Here is a 17,581-nt window from a genome sequence, read left to right on the forward strand (position 1 = left end):
TACAGCCGGCCAGGCCTATGTAGGCGGACCTGCTGGCAGGCGCATAGGCCTGCGTAGACAGGCGGCCAGGCGCCTAGGCCTACGTAGCCAGGCCTACGCAGCCTAGCGCAAGCGCCCAAGCCAGGCCAGGCCAGGCCAGGCAGGCGCCCAGGCCAAGCAAGGCAAGCGCCCAGGCCCACGTCGCCTTGTGGCCAGGCCTACACGAGGCTGGCGCAGGCAACACCGGCAGTTCAGGCAGCACCGGCTGGTGGCGTTCGCCGCAGGCAGCCGGCACAGGAAAAAAAAATAGCAAAATAGCAAAAGCATGCGCCCAGCCCGATTCGGTGTTTTGTTTTTTGGTTTTTTATTAAACTTTTTTTTTTACAAAATTAAGGGTCCCTAAGGTTCAATGTGTTTTCTTATCTTTTTTAAGAAAAGAGAACTTATATATATATATATATATATATATATATATATATATAAACACAAACGCAAAAGCTCAAGACGCTTTTGGGGCTAGCTATATAAACCCCTTAAGTGGGCTTCTTGCCACACATCTCTCAAGTTTTCAAGCTCTCAAGCTCTCAAGTTCCCTTGCACTTTCATTGTGCAAAGATCGAATTTTCTCTCCACTTGCCCTCTTTACGATGTCGACCCAAGAATCGGAATTGGAGACCCTTGTGGAACGCGAAGGCTTGCCGGCTACGAAAGATACTGATGCCGATCTTTTTGATGATTATGTGTCAAAATCAGATTTCCAAGAGTTCAAAGTAGCTCTTGAAGCTTCTTCGTCGGAACGTCAGGCATAAATCGCAGCCCAGATGTAAGCTTTGCAGAACTCCATCGCTCTATTGACCACTACCCTCTCTACTCTATCGGGTATGGATACCTTGGCCTCTGCTTTAGGCCCCAACATTACTGCGGAACCATTCGGGGGCGAGCAAAAGCAACGCACCAAGGAGATCGTGGACACTTGGCTACATAAGTGGCAAGTTCACTTTCAGTTTCATCCATATGATGATGCAAAAAAGATCCAGTTAGCAGCAGGTTTCCTGTCCGGCAAAGCTTTGCTTTGGTGGAAAGAACTCAACCCTAAGCCAACGACTTGGGCACAATTCGAAGGCGTCTTCAAGAAAGAATTCCTCAAGAAAGAGGATGATTATGATGTTGCCCGGTTTTCAGCTTTGACCATGACCTCGCAGCACCTCACTTATGAGGTCTACCTCCAGAAGTTTAGGGACTTGCAGATGAAAGCTACAAAGATGGATCCCATTACTCTTTTGGGGTTCTTCGTAGCTGGTTTACCAGACTCATATTGTTTACAAGTTAAAAATAACAAATGCAAAACATTGGACGAGACCATTCATTCAGCTCGTAGCTATGATGATACAATGGTCTCTTCCAAGTCGAAACCCGTTATCGAGCAGGAAAACAAGCACAAACGCAAGTTCTCCGCACCTATAGCCAACACGACTGAAGGAAAGTCTTCGAACCAACCTTCGAAGAATTCAAGTTCGACACCAGCGAAGAAGAAACGACTCCTTAGGGCTTTAAAGCTCAAGAAGGAAGGACGTTGTTTTATCTGCGAAGAAAAAGGACACATGCGTAACAAGTGCCCAAAGCAAAAGGGTGCCAAGACAAACGTAGGACCCAAGCCAAAGGCAGCTAATCAATTGTCTTTGACAGGTACGTCAATTATTGTACTTTCTCACCCTAGTACTTGTTCTGATTGTCTGTTCAATTCTAAAGTATTTAGCTTGCATGATCTTCTCCGAGTTTATGGAGAAGTGAATGGCCATAAGATTCACATTCTTCTAGACCCTGGCAGCTCACACAATTTTGTTAACTACAAACTTGTGCAGAAATTGAGTCTTGATACGACACTCAGCGATCATACCTATGAGGTACGCTTACCTGCGGGAAGGCAAGTATGGGATCGCAAGGTGGAGATGCTTCCAATCCAGATTCAGGACTACAAAGATACTCTGGAATGCTATGTAATGCACCTAGAAAATGTAGACTTGTTATTAGGGATTGAGTGGTTTAAGACTCTTCAAGTCCAGATAGATTGATCTAGTTATATTTTTTCTTTTCAACATAAGAACACCAAGTATAGTATTTTAGGTGATTGTATACATCCCTCTCAGGGACCTCTTGTAAATACAATTGATTTTGGAAATATAATGGATTCTTCTTTGTATACCGCTTTCCATTGTGTATTGATTCCACTTTCTTCATTTCTCATAACTTCCATGGATGTCAATGAATTAAGTGTGTTTGAAAGCAAAGAATTACAGAAGATACTTGATTCCTTTCAAGACGTATTTCCTAAGGAACTGCCATCGGGTTTACCACCTGAACGGGCAATAGATCATCGTATTGACTTGATCCCTGGTGCTCATCCTGTCAGTATTCCACCTTACAAGATGAGCCAAGCTGAGGAAGATGAGTTGGCTAAACAACTCCAAGATTATTTGAGGATGAGCCAGATCCGTCCAAGTAAATCACCTTGGGGTGCACCTATGTTGCTTAGGAGAAAGAAGGACAATACCTGGAGAATGTGTATAGATTACAAGAGATTGAACAAGCTGGCCATTAAGAACCGTTATCCTCTCCCTGGATCAGATGACCTGATTGACCGGTTAGCAGGAGCGAAATATTTCACGAAGATAGATTTACGTACTGGCTATCACCAGATACGTATTCATGAAAGGCATGTCGAAAGAACCGCCTTTCGGACCAGGTATGGCCATTACGAGTTTCTCATATTACCTTTTGGGTTAACCAATGCTCCCGCCACTTTCCAGCAAATGATAAACGATCTTTTTCGTGAACATTTGGAAAAATTTGTGGTAGTATTCCTGGATGATATTTTGATATATAGTCGTACTCTTGAGGATCATGTCAGACACCTCACAATTGTCTTATCTATTTTAAGACAGAATCGACTATATGCTAAGTTAAGTAAATGTGAGTTCTTTATGACTGACATCATTTACTTGGGACACAAGATCACTCGAGATGGATTGAGCATTGACTATGACCGAGTTCAGAAGGTTTTGGACTGGCCCATACCGCAAACAGTGAAACAACTTCGTTCTTTTCTCGGTTTTGTTGTTTTTCTTCGGAAATCTGTACGGGAGTACTCTCAGCTCACACTACCGATGACCGACTTATTGAAAGGTCGTGGACGTAAGTCAAATCAACCTATCACTTGGAATAACGATTTGGATATGGCCTTCAGACTTTTGAAAGATAAAGTCAGGGAAGCACCTGTCTTAGCATTGCCTGATCCTAGTCGGCCTTATGTTCTTGAAACTGATGCCAGTGACTATGCTATCTGGGGTGCTCTATTTCAATGTGATATGCAGCGGAAGTCTTTGTATTGGAAGATCCTGTCACACAAATGCTCACACCGTCTTCTGTATCCTGAGTTTCGTGAGTTTAGCAATCCATTTCAATACTTCAAACTTTAAAGAGATGAGAGAGAGATAGATGAGAACTGTACACCAGATTGGGTCCCGAAATACCCACTGAAGGGCCCCCTATCCCAATAACGAGATAGTATTTGCTGTATTTCTTTAGAGAGAATGACTGTGGACTGTAGATAAGCCAAACGCAAGATCTCGGAGGATCGGAGAGTGGCTGATCTGTACACTGCTGTAAAAACACCTCGATGACCTGATCTCGAGCCTATGCACTCTTCCCAAGGGCATGAGGAAGGGCTGAGGCTGAGAGAAGAAGAAGGTGGACTGTTCTACACTATGTTAGAATGCTGAAAACACTTATGAATGCTGTGTTACCTTCACCAGATGACTGCTGCATGTATGGATGATGCACAGAAGGCTGGATGCTGATGCAGACTGTTGATTCAGGGCTGGAAACTGCTGCAAACTGTTGATTCAGGGCTGGAAACTGCTGTGGACAGAAACGCAGACCTGTAGGGAAGCTGCTAAACTGAAAACGCAGGTGTTCTGAGGCTGCTGGACAGAAACGCAGAGGATCTGATGCTGCTGGACAGAAACGCAGGTGTTCTGAGGCTGCTGGACAGATGCAGAAAACACTGGCTGAAACCTGGCGTTGAACTAGGGCTGATCTATATGCTGAATCAAGGCCTGAAGTGATGCTGAATGCCGGCTGATTGGATGCTGATAGCAGGCGCCTAGGGCTGACTAAAGCAAGGGGTTCTCAAGAGGCTGGAGAAGCAAGCTTATGAGCTCCAAGGGCTGGATTAGTCTAGGGCTGAAGGCAAGGATGCTCCTAGGGCTGAGGAGGAGAGTGCTAGGAGGTTCTGCTAACTGAGGGACTGAAGATGATGAGACAGCGGTTATTGATGAGATAGAAGCTGTCTGAGCATAAATTAATGCTCCCTCTGCTCCCTTGCACATAGCTCGTCGGGCCTGGAGATGAGAAATCATAGGAACGCCAAGAATGCTCCTATCCCCCCGAATCATGACAGGCTCAGGCAAACCTTTAGAGATGATAAAGGTGTCCTGCCCCCAATCGGGAATAGGTTCATACTGACGAAACCACTGGATTCCTAAGATCATGTCACATCCCAAAAGAGGAGAGACAATGAAATCTCGCTGGAATGAGGCCTTTTGAACTTGAAAAGAAAACTGTTGTGCCTTCTGAGAGATGTGGGTGCGGAGACCAGGTGTAAACCCATCTACCTCCAAATGATAGGGCACTAAGGTACACCTCATGTTGGTAGCCAACTGGGGAGAGATGGCGTCCTCAGAACTGCCCATGTCAAAAAGGATTATGAACTGTTGGCCCTTGGCAGAGCCATAAGCTCGGATCATGCTTTTCTGTGTGGTTGTTGCCTCACCCTCCTACTTAGCATCAAGTACCACGGATAGCATGGAATGCATAGAAGGTAAGATCTGAACCGCATTGATGGTAGCAGGCAGGTCTGGAGGAGCGGGGGATACTGCGGCAACTGTGGCAGAAGGCTCTTTGGAGGCTTGCTCCGCTTGTCTTTTTGGACAATCCTTCTTACCATGCCCAATAGTATGACAGAAAAAACATCTGTTTTCTGACTGATACTGTCTTTGCTCCTCTGGAGGAAGATAGCCTCCAGTGATGTCTGCTTGAGCCTTTTCCTCAGGGGTCTTCTTAGGCTTGGATTCCTTACCCCCTGAACTAGAGCTAGGACTGTTGTCTCTCTTAGTGTCTTTACCCTTCCCCTATTGGGATTTGGTACTGGACTGAGATGACTGCTTGGGCTTGCCTCCGTTCATCTTCATTTCTTCATTCTAAGCGAGAGTCAGAGCCCGGTCATATGTACTTGGTTCAAAGTTACGAACTGTGAACCGAATGTTAGAGTCCAATCCACGAATGAATTGCTCCATCTTGGCCTGCTCAGATAACCCTAACTGATGTGCTAAAGTAATAACCTTACCGGAAAACTGAAGCACTGGGGATCCGTTCTGTCTGAGTCCATAGAACTCGTCTTTCAGACCGGTCATGTACTGGGGCGGGAGAAATCTGGTCTTCAAGTCATGGACAAAGATGTCCCACTCAAAGGCTGTGGCACCTGTGGCCTGGTCTGTATGAATACTAGACCAATGCTGCCACCAAGTCACTGCCTCACCAGTGAGATGGGGAGCCGCTAAGTGGACTTTGTCTTGTGGGTCTGTGATCCTAGCTAATGGAAAATGAGCATTAAACTGATGAACAAATTGATTAACTGATGAATGATCACACTTACCATCATACTTACTGAAATTTGGTTGATTGCGAATGATGGTGGTTGATGCTGCTGCAGGTTGCTGGCTAGTGACACCTATGACTGGGGAGACTGAGGAGAGCTGCTGATACCTCAAGTGTATGGCCTCCTTTTCCCGTTGGTGTTCGAGTAACATACGTTCTCGATCAAGCTCACGTTAGTGTTCCCGAGCGGCGAGGTCAGCCTGACGCCGGTCTTCGTCGATCCTGCGTTGGGCTTCCTCATAGTCCCATCTTTCTTCTTTTTCTCTTTTCCTTCGGGCCTCGTCCTCTCTCCTTTGTTGTTCCATCTGAAAGAAGAGGGAGATGTAGTCGGGTACTGCTGGAGGTGTAGAAGGACGTGCTGCTGCTGCCTCCAAGAGTTGGAGACGCTCCATGAGCAGCTGGTTCTGAGCTCTAAGAAGAGCTATGGTGTCTGCTGTAGGCGGAAGAACGAGGTCTCCTTTCGGGGGAGACGTCTTCCGGCTGATGAGTACTCTCTCCTGTAGACATGATGCTGAAGTCGGTGGTCGTGCCGGAACGCAATCTAACCATCCAAGGATGCCCCCACGCTAGGATACGGTGTGTGTGGACAATCTAAATCTGATACCAATGTGATATGCAGCGGAAGTCTTTGTATTGGAAGATCCTGTCACACAAATGCTCACACCGTCTTCTGTATCCTGAGTTTCGTGAGTTTAGCAATCCATTTCAATACTTCAAACTTTAAAGAGATGAGAGAGAGATAGATGAGAACTGTACACCAGATTGGGTCCCGAATTACCCACTGAAGGGCCCCCTATCCCGATAACGAGATAGTATTTGCTTTATTTCTTTAGAGAGAATGACTGTGGACTGTAGATAAGCCAAACGCAAGATCTCGGAGGATCGGAGAGTGGCTGATCTGTACACTGCTGTAGAAACACCTCGATGACCTGATCTCGAGCCTATGCACTCTTCCCAAGGGCATGAGGAAGGGCTGCACACTTGAGGCTGAGAGAAGAAGAAGGTGGACTGTTCTACACTATGTTAGAATGCTGAAAACACTTATGAATGCTGTGTTACCTTCACCAGATGACTGCTGCATGTATGGATGATGCACAGAAGGCTGGATGCTGATGCAAACTGTTGATTCAGGGCTGGAAACTGCTGCAAACTGTTGATTCAGGGCTGGAAACTGCTGTGGACAGAAACGCAGACCTGTAGGGAGGCTGCTGAACTGAAAACGCAGGTATTCTGAGGCTGCTGGACAGAAACGCAGAGGATCTGATGCTGCTGGACAGAAATGCAGGTGATCTGATGCTGAACAGATGCAGAAAACACTGGCTGAAACCTGGCGTTGAACTGGGGCTGATCTATATGCTGAATCAAGGCCTGAAGTGATGCTGAATGCAGGCTGATTGGATGCTGATAGCAGGCGCCTAGGGCTGACTAAAGCAAGGGGTTCTCAAGGGGCTGGAGAAGCAAGCTTATGAGCTCCAAGGGCTGGATTAGTCTAGGGCTGGAGGCAAGGATGCTCCTAGGGCTGAGGAGGAGAGCTCTTAGCACAATGAAGACTGAATGAGAAAATAGGCTCTATGCAAGCCTATTTATACTAACTAGAGGTTGGTCATTTAATAAAGTTTTATATTTATAAATGCCCAATAATGCAAATAATGCTAAATAAATACTATTAAATATGGAAAAAATACCAGATAAATCCCAGTAAATTCCCTAAGGCTTCGGGGATGTTTTAAATGATGCACAGGCATATGAATGCATATTATGCAGGATGCAGAGTGCTTTCTGATGCAAACCCTAAGGCTTCTACTGACTCTACATGCATGAATGATTCTCTCCAAGTGGGTTAAGGGACTTGACTGACTGACTGACTCGCTAAGGCTGAGGAATGACCTACGTAGCTCGTGCCTGACTTATCCTGGACTGAGGATGTACAATGGGGTCACGGCATACGACAATTATCATCCTATTGGGTTCTAAAACTGTACAACTGCTGCACTTCTGATGATGAGCCATCTTGTCACCATGCACTGAGTGCAGAGTGCATGTGACATTCAAGATGGTAGAACGGTTGCTTTTGAAAGTAAAAAGCTAGACGACACTCAATTCGTTGGCCAACCCTTGAGAAAGAGCTTTATGCTGTGATTCATGCTCTCAAGGTTTGGAGACATTATTTATATAGCTCCAAGTTTGTGGTATTGACTGATCATCAGTCAATCAAGTATGTGTGTGATGCGGATGATTCGAGAGGAAGGAAAGCTCGTTGGGCAGAGTTAATGCAAGATTTTGATTTTGAGATCCGTTATCGGAAAGGGTCCATGAATAGTGTTGCAGATGCGCTTAGTCGAATTCGAGAGGTGAATACTTTGTCGTTCACCGAGATTTCTACTGACTTATTTCAATCATTGAGAAGGCTTTGCAGGACTGATAGTTGTTTTGGTCCATTTTGGTAGAAGATCCAAGACGGGAGCTCATTGACTCGATAACTGAGCAATCTACCATTCAGGCTGCAAGAGGCCAGTGGATGATTCGGAATGGTTTACTATTCCGTAATGACAAAATTTGTGCACCACAGATCCTGGACATTAGGTCCAAGATTCTTAAGGAGTGTCACGACGCCCCTTCTGTTGGACACCCTGGGATACACAGGACACTATCGTTAGTAAAACACACTTTTTATTGGCCAAAGATGAAAGGGTATGTAGAAGATTATGTTCTCAAGTGTCAAATTTGTCAGGCAAATAAAGCTGAACGCTTTAGACAGGCTGGGTTGTTGCATCCTTTGCAAATCCCAGGTAATAAATGGGAAAGTATTTCCATGGATTTTATTACCGGATTGCCAAGAACACATCAAGGCCATGATTCTATCTGGGTTGTGGTAGATCGCTTGACAAAAATGGCTAGATTTTTACTGACCTGGAAGACTATTACAGCTACGCAATTAGCACGGCAGTTTATCGGGCAATTGTTTAGACTGTACGGATTACCGCAGGGCATAGTCAGTGATAGGGACTCTAAGTTTACGAGTGATTTTTGGAAACTTGTTTTTGAGAAGTTGGAAACAACTTTGAATTTGAGTTCCTCTGATCATCCTCAATCTAATGGCCAGACTGAAAGAGTGGATCAGATTTTGGAGGATATGCTTCGAGCATATGTATCCAAAAGACAAAGTTCATGGGAGGATTATCTTCCTATGTTAGAATTTGCATATAACAGTACTAAGCATACGAGTACAGGTTTTAGTCCTTTCATGCTTATGTATAGTTTTCAACCTAGATCACCTGTTACAGTAGGATTCTCAGGACTTCAGCAGGATGCAGCACGTAATTTTTTGCAAGATATGGAGGAAATGTTACAAGTTGCGAAGGAATCTATTAGAAGTGCTCAAGACCGAGACAGGTTTTATTCTAATAGACATCGTTCACCCAGAGAGTTCTCTGAAGGAACGATGGTGTATTTGTGAATTCCGAAAGATTCCGAGACTTTACGGACAGGTCAATCTCCGAAATTATCCCCTAGATATTGTGGACCATTTCGTATTACACGACGGATTGGTTCAGTTGCATATGAATTGGATTTACCTTCTCATGTGAAAGTTCATCCTGTATTTCATCTCAGTAGACTTAAGGAAGTACTGGGTGGAACAGATCAGTTAGTTACTCAAGAAATTATAGATGTCGAGAACATGACATTTGTTCCGCACGAACCTGAAAAGATTCGTGGATTTCGTGAAAGAAGATTGCGTGATACGCTTATCACCACGGAGTACAAGATCAAGTGGAAGGATCGTGTTGAGGAGGACGCTACATGGGAGACATTGACTACTCTTCAGAGAGATTACCCTGGCTTTTTAGTGAGCTCAGCAGTGAGCTCTTAGAGGAAGGGGAGTATGTCATGTGCACAGTGTGTATCTACCGTGTGCTACACGCACGCAAGACTAGTTTCGAGGCTTGGGGAAGCTTGGAGCTAGGCAAGCTGATTGATGAGCTGAGTTAGGGATATACTAACGGGCGGGCACCCAAGTATGGACGGGCGGGCACCCAAGTGTGGACGCCCGATGACCGGCCAAGAGCCTATAAAAGGGTGGCCAAGGTTAGTTATTGGGATATAGAGAGTCTCGCGAGTTTGTGAGAGCTCTATGGTCTTGGAGCCTGGATCTAGTGCAGACGTGCACCTTCTTTACGCAGCTGAGGCCGGCAGCAATCTCGAGGCCCGCGAGGGCAGCTTCGTGGCGGTATGGGACGTCGCAAGGAGGAGATTGGTCGGTATGTCAACCTAGTTAGCTCAGCTCGTGGCTCGGTGGAGACAGTCAAGATTGTGGGCTTGCCCACGGCTATCATGGTTGGGAGGTGAGTCAGGCCTGCACCCCCTTGTTGTTTATTCGTTTGTTTGCAGGATTTGAGTCTCGTACCAGGAACGATCACGAGGAGATCCGGTGGGGATTTGACATGGAAGCACCACTGTCAAGAATCCATTCCCGGGTATCCTTCGCAATGAAGCCAACTGCCTCCTCACTCGAAGATGATGAAGCGTCGGAGTCCATCATCTCTAAGTGCACAAATGCCGGAGTCTTTGCAACTGAGGCTGAGGAATCAGCACTCTTCCCTGTCCGCTTAGGACACTTCCTCTAATAGTGGCCTTTCTCGCCACAATCATTGCAGAATCTTTCGACCTTCAGCTTCTCTCGTTCTGAGTCAGGCTTCTTCTCAGAAGACTTCTCCGGTGAAGCCTTCCCTTTGCCCTTGTTGTTATTCCGACCTTTCGACCGTTGGCCCGTTAAGGCCTCCGAACCGCCGCTGTGAGGAGGGTTCGTGAAACATTCCTCCTGGTCCAAGACCATTGGCACAAGCTCCTCCCAAGTAATGGTGCTGAGCCTGCCACTCGTAATCAACGAGGAGTAAAAAGCAAAATACTGAGCAGACAAGTGGGATAGCAAAGTGATGGCCATGTCTTCAGATGATATCTCCTTCCCAACTTGTATGACTTCCTGCTGAAGGGCAGGCAGCTTGTCGATGTGTTCCCGCATCGTCGAGGACTTTGCAGGGTTCATAACCCGCATCTGCACTTCCAAGGAGATCCGTTTCATGGGTGATACCCTGTTATAAAGAGAAGCCAAGTGCTTCCATATGCCTCTCGCCAGCGTCATGTGCTTTACATGATTGATCACTTGTGATGTGCAGTTGAGGAAAATAAATGACCGGACCCTGGCGTTGACACGATCCCACATGTGTGCCTGTGCCTCTCGGTCCTTCCTCATCGACAATAACTCCCCTTCCTCTGCTTCCAGCCGTGGAACCCCGATGATGATGAAATCAGCAAGGTCAACACAGACTCCATCATGACCTTCCAGATGCCGTAATTGGATCCGTCCAACTGACGGTCCACTAGGAACGTGGGGAGAGTTGGAATCTTCACGTGCTTCTCAGCCATCTCTAGTAAATCTGCCATCGCGGGGATTAAACTAAAAAGGGTGGGTGGGTGGAAAAAAAAATCTCTAAAACCTGCAAGTGGCTGTCCAGCACCTTAGCCCGCCTTTCTCTTGCACCTTCTCTTCCCAAACAGTCCAAAACAGTCCACCAATCAGCAACCTAACGATCCCCCTCTTGCTCAGAAAACTCCCAAGATCTATCACGAGCCTAGGGCTCTGATACCATGTCAGAATATGCAGCGAAAATGATAACCAAACTTCGGTTGACAAGAGCAAGTAGAATGCAGAAAATAGACAACACAAGAAACACAGAGAAATAGGTGTGTAAACTCTTCTCTATACACAAGATCCCGCAAATAACTGAATGAATAAGTGGTGGGGGGCATGGGGCCTATTTATATGCCCCATGCATGCAGTCTGCCAGTGCTAGTGGCTCTCCACGACTGCATGAAGCAGTCGGCCAGCAGTAAAAAGCTCCACGACTGCATGAAGCAAGTCGGCCAGCAGTAACTACTCCACGCTTGCTGATTGGGCAGTCGGCCAGCCACACGACTGCTGAATGGACAGTCGGCCAGCCACCAGAAGCTCCTGCCAACATCTGGCATCCATCCACACCACCAAAAAAAATGAGAAAAATAGGGGAAAAAAATACAGGGAGTGAGGAAAAATGATAAAACACCTATACAGGGCGGGCACACCCACAACAGAGGCCCTGGTGTATAAATATAGACAGGAGATGACTTCTAACATCAACAGCCTTATAGAGGTGCTGGACAGCCAATCACGGATAATAAGCAACAATCGGCCAGCAGCTTTGACAGACACATCACGCATGTGAAGACCGCATGCATTAAATGAATTTTAAGCAATCATGAGCATTTACAGCAGGCCGACAACAGTTCTATGCACGGATTACCAGCCTGAACCTATCTCATAGTTTTCAACAGTTCTTCTTGTCGAAGCATGTGTGCCTAAGACTTCTCTCTTTGCATACATCATTCTCAGCCAAGCACTTTAGTGCTTCAGTCTCAAGGCAGACCGAAGCTTTCTTCAACATTCAGCCTTCGGTAGTGCATCTCCCTCGACAGATCCAGGTATGCATAAGGCTTTCCGAAGTGGCTTCAAAGTCATCTTCGACCCATTTGATGGTTCAGCAGATGTTTGGTCTACATTGTCCTTGCGTTTGGCATTCCTCAGTCAATTCATTCTCAGTAAGTTTTTTGTTGTGACATGGCACAAGCCTTCATGCCTTAATCGCAGCCCCCTTAAGCACCCTGTAGGAATTTCAATATATGAGTTATGTATATGAAAAGGTGCATGCCTGTTGGCCATCAGCCTTCCAAAATATGACATCTACTTCTATCTATGACCAATCTCCAAAAGAGAGATGATTTTTGTACAATGATGGCTACGCCTTGTACAGGCCCCTTATATGCAAGTCGGCCACTTTTTCATGCTGTGGCCTGTGAAAATACCCACGACTCTCATAAAATGATGTTTATGCTGCGTTTTCACACGTGTGCGGTTGGGTTGCTGACGTGGCATCCCTGTATGCTACCAACTGGATTCTTATGCTCTGGATGCTGGCCATTGGCATGCTCTGTGCACGTGACATCCCCTCCTACTGAGCTTGATGACGGGAATCCAACTTTCATTGTCTTTCGATTTTGGATGATTGTCATCATCCCCCCTTGACTGCATTGGGACTCCAACTTGTCATACTTCTTCCCAAACAACTTAACTGAAATCCTTGTCATACCTCTGAATCTGTTCCATGACTGGCATTGAAAATGTGCTTCTTGTTCCAATGTTGTTCCCTTGCCCTTGTGTTTGGCATCTGCCGTCGATTCATTCTCAGTAAGTTTTTTGCATTGTAACAGAAGTTCTCCAAAGTAATACTCTTGCATGCGAGAGGGGTTAAGTGGGTAGATTGGGACCCAAGTGTCGACTCTACATTCTCTCTCTACGACGTTAAAAGAGCTTCTTCAAACGGGTGTGTGGGTCTCTTGGGATTGTTCCTACGACGTTAAAAGAGCTTCTTCAAATGGGTGTGTGGGTAAATAAACAAAATGGGCTAACCTTTCTATCACCCAATGTGTGGTAGATTGGTTAGCTCATGGAGTTGTTATTCAACACGTCTTGTGTTCGAATCTCACTCCCGTCAGATATATCATATTTGGTCTCTTGGGATTGTTCCTACGACGTTAAAAGAGCTTCTTCTTCTTCTCTCTCTTGTGAATAAAGATATAAGTGGATTGCTTCATGCTCACTAACATAAAGGTATAAAGAAGGTCTTGCTGTGCATTACAGCATCATACTACTTGCATGCTACATGAAAAGACAGGTATGGCTTAGCCTGTAGTGTTCTTAGCCTGTAGTGTTCGAGTCCACTTCTGGATTACATTGAAATTGGCAGATTTACCATATCATGAAATTTTACTCCATCAATAGTAAAAAAATGAACATATGTATAAAGCACTCTCCATGGAATGCATCATGCCAAAATCCAAAACAAAAAGTCTAATGTGTACAGTTAATGGCACTGCTGTTAACTGTTTCCTTAAAAGGTAGGCTCTCTTTTTATTTTTGAAATGTTGTAATATAAAAAATCTCACAGTTTGAATGCTTGGGTTTGCAAAATCCTACTTGCCACCTTCATACATTATATGATCTCTGATTGTCAGGCTGTTCACAAGGAATTATGAAACAAGTGACAACAGATACAACTTCCCTTTCCTTGAGAATCAAAGAGCAAACAAGTCAAAACTTCATTAACCATAACTTCGCCCACCTGCATTTGCTTGAGGATTTGATAACGATGAGGCGAGACCCTGTGTTGGTGCAGATCCTTCCACTGATCCAGTATCACTATGAACCCTCGTATTCAAGGAGGTGCTTGGCTGCAATGCATTCCCGACAAGAGGCAAATGAACACCTGAGGGTGCACCAGGAGGCCCAGCCGAAGGGAATACATGTTGAGGGGGAGGAATGGGTGCAGAGACTTGGGGTACAACAGAACGTATTGGAAAAAGCGGCTGTGGTGGGGGTTGAAAAAAAGCATGTATGGCTGAAGGCATATTGGCACCTTGAATTGGAAAGAGAGGCTGTGGCATTGGCATGGTTGGCCTTTGAGGTGGTACAATAGCTGGTCTTGGAAACACATAGCCGGGGGGCCATGCTTGCGATGCTGGTGGCTGCGGGGGCCATACTGGAGGTTGAGGTGCACCTGACTGAGGGGCCACATACCTGCGTTCGAGCACATCACATAACATTACCATCAGCTTAAGAATCATAAGAGAAACTTCACAGCACTGAAAAGCTTCTTCAAACCAGTAACTCCACATAGCATGAACAGAGTGCATAATAACCCTGTTCACAATTATGCCTAAGAGCAAGGAGCAGGTTAATGAAATCTGCCTAATACAGAAATCTGCATTGAAAGGAAGTCAGGTCAACTGCTGGCTTTGGCGGAAGCCCTCACATTAATCAATACATGTAAGGGGTAATATGGTACGTAGAAAGCTTACATGGGGACCACTGTTGGATACATTGGCTGGGAAGGTCCTAGTGAAGAACCTAACAGGGCCCCGACACTAAAGGAAGGAATCTCCACCTTTGCAGCTTTGGCAGGCTTCTCATCATCTGCAAAACATGCAAGTATTAACATGACTATAGTATTACACCATTCTACAAAAAAAAAGACTGATCTTCAACCTCTACCTTGATCTCCCTCGTGTGCAACTAGAATTTCTGGAGGAATGCCTTCCATACCAAAGATTTCCAATTCCGTGGACTCTCTTTCAGGTTTTGCATTAGGGACCCTGGAAATTTTTCAAGACATGTAACTGATTTGTTAACTGACAACAAAAAATTAAGACTATCAAGTATCAGAATCTACTATGACTAACAGCCTTAATATGCAATCCACCTAATGTAATAATTTCATGCTCATAGACAGACAACTCACATGAGTGTTTGTTTTCGTTTCCCTTCTCCCCAAGAGTAACACCTAGAGATCTTTATCCAGTGTCCACACATGGCTAGGTAGTAACACTTTCCTTCTTGGCTTTGAAAGACAAGATCAAGGAGCCGGTGACACCACTTGACTAAATTCTGACCCAACCTCTTCCTCCTTTGGTGCAGTTGGTGCTCCACTTGTAATGATAAGCATGTTGGAGACCTAAACTTGAGCTTCTTCATGGGATGCATTAGATGAAGCAGTTGTAGCTATGTCATCCACTCTACATCATCACCTTTGTATGTGTGTGTTTTGAACAACTTTTCTTTTTGCCACTTTTAGCAGATTTGTTGTATATTTGCACTTGTTTGCCTTTTACCTCTATTGACATGGAAGCTTTTTTGCATTTGGTTGATCTTTTGTTGACACATTTTTGGCCTTAGCCTCCTTAGAGATTGAAGCCTTTGCAGCTCTTTGGTAGTTCCTTCTTTTGTTTGGCCTACAACCTAGTCACTGCACCCAATGGAATGGGGAAGTTACCTTTGCCTTCTTAATTCAAGGTTACCCTGGGCCATTACATAACCCATAGCTTCAAAAAAAACTGGCTTTCACTAGCCCCTCTCAATAAGACGCCTTTGCCCTGTTTGTATGAGATTTTGAGGTAATATAATCAGCCCTGTTTTACTCCCAAAAAAAAAGAGGCCTTCACCCTGTCTTTGATGACTACTGGATAAAAATTTGAAGTTTTCAAACATTGTATGTCTCCAAGAGAATGTTGTGCCGTAGAACAATACATTAGATTTGCACTAGCTTATCAAATAGCACCCTAACTTCTAGGTCATCACCAGATGAACCCAACCCTTGGTCACCCCCAAGCAAACATAACCTTTTGGTCATCGGCAACCTTACCCTAGGACATCAAACATAAACCGCTCACCCTAGGTCTCCTAGTGATTAATGATCACAGGAAAGTTTTCCACTCGAAATTTAAGTTTCAATCATTCCAAGATCTGCAATGTGCTTCCAAAACATGCCCTACAGTAACAAAATACATCAATGAACCCAGCCCTTGGTCACCTCCAGGCAAACCTAACCTTTTGGTCATCGGTATACCCTTAAGTCAACCTTACCCCACGAAATCAAACATAAACCGCTCACCCTACATCTCCTAGTTTTCCACTCGAAATTTAAGTTTCAAGCATTCCAGGATCTGCAATGTGCTTCCAAAACATGCCCTACAGTAACAAAATACATCATATACTCTGTGCATTTCAAGAGAAATCAAGGAAAGCAGCAAGCGAAAGCATAAGATGCAACATCAAGGATAAACAGAAGAGGTCAGAAACAGGCTTACTTGGTGATGGGCTGCTTGTGCACTTGCAGGACATGGATGACCAGGCCACCTGCGGTGGAGAGCTTCTTGTGGCAGACATGGCACTTGAAGTGCTTGGCCTTTTGGTGCTGGATGAGTATCTTCTCATCATCGAACTCCCGCTCGCAGTAGAAACACCACACCTTGGGAGGGGCCTTCTTCTTCTTTCTCCCCATATCACACACACACACACTCTCTCTCTCTCTCTCTTTTCTGATTTGGTCTCAGAAAGCCGTGGAAACACGATGCGCGCGCCTTTATTTACGTCATTGCACTGTGTCGCAGATAAATCTCTAGCTTGCCATCGTCATCCTTCGCGCTCTAAGTTTTCCTGCCAAGCTCTGAGTTTTCGAGAACATCGTGTTTTTTCTCCTTTACCTTGGGTAACACCCTTAAGCAAGGGTGTCGGCCACGTGGACGATGACAAAATAAATATGAAAACAAAATACACGCATGAGGACTCAATTTTTTTCTCTCTCCTTTTAAAGTTGCTGGAATTAACACCACTTTATTCAAAAACATCCATAGAAAAATCTTGTGGGTTTTGATTTTTCTAAAAGGGCAGGGTATAAAAAAGAAGAAGAAAAAGGAGGAGAAAGCAAAAATAGAAAAAGATCATGTTTTATATGCTATGTCTATCCCTTTTGCAATGTTCCTCTCACTCTATCTTAGCCTTATCATTTTCGTAATATGCAGTACCTTGGAGAGGCCAAAATGTCCTCCCCCTCTCATCGTGGCACCAACAAGAGGTGCATCAGCGTCGTCCGCCCCATTTTGGCCAGGTTGCTTCTTAGTCTTTGCTCTGCTTGATAGTGGTCGTACCTCGTTAAGGATGCAGCATAGCTTAGTCTTTGCTCTGCCTGATGGTGGCCGTACCTCGTCAAGGATGCAGCATAGCTTAGGGTTCTCACCAAAAGTACCTTCGACCTCTCCTCATGATGCCCACTACTCCATGCAAGATGCTGCATGATGCCTGGCTGGCCCCACAACAGCTAGTTAACCATGCAACCATGCTTAATAGAGAAGCTTTTCTTGCTCAAGCCCAGTCTAACCTCTAGTTAATTGCTTCTTTAACCCCCTTTACCAACTCCTCATCACCCCATGTAGGGAGCCATGTAGAACATCATTCACTAAC

General features: G+C 45.2%; 1 protein-coding gene across 4 annotated transcripts in view; it reads right to left on the reverse strand.

The window, feature by feature from the left end:
• Positions 1 to 16,827, reverse strand: part of LOC147618454 (protein SUPPRESSOR OF FRI 4-like) — an 83,417-nt gene extending 66,590 nt beyond the window's left edge. For 2 of the 4 annotated variants that reach the window (XR_015262124.1, XM_086774892.1), the window contains exons 1-4: positions 16,429 to 16,823; positions 14,837 to 14,937; positions 14,644 to 14,758; positions 13,908 to 14,362 (exon numbers count right to left, since the gene is read on the reverse strand). Coding sequence is in view for 2 of the 4 variants with exons in the window: in XM_086774892.1 (XP_086631018.1) it covers positions 13,908 to 14,362; positions 14,644 to 14,758; positions 14,837 to 14,937; positions 16,429 to 16,622 (865 nt within the window). In the remaining 2 variants the exon portion in view is untranslated. Of the gene's footprint in view, positions 1 to 13,907; positions 14,363 to 14,643; positions 14,759 to 14,836; positions 14,938 to 16,428 lie in introns of all 4 variants that reach the window. The other 2 variants (XR_015262123.1, XM_086774891.1) reach the window with 2 other exon arrangements.
• Between the last annotated feature and the right edge of the window lie 754 nt (positions 16,828 to 17,581).

This window comes from Cibotium barometz, chromosome 35, assembly GCF_041138505.1.
Source record: "Cibotium barometz isolate CiBa-2024 chromosome 35, ASM4113850v1, whole genome shotgun sequence".
Lineage (NCBI taxonomy): Eukaryota > Viridiplantae > Streptophyta > Polypodiopsida > Cyatheales > Cibotiaceae > Cibotium > Cibotium barometz.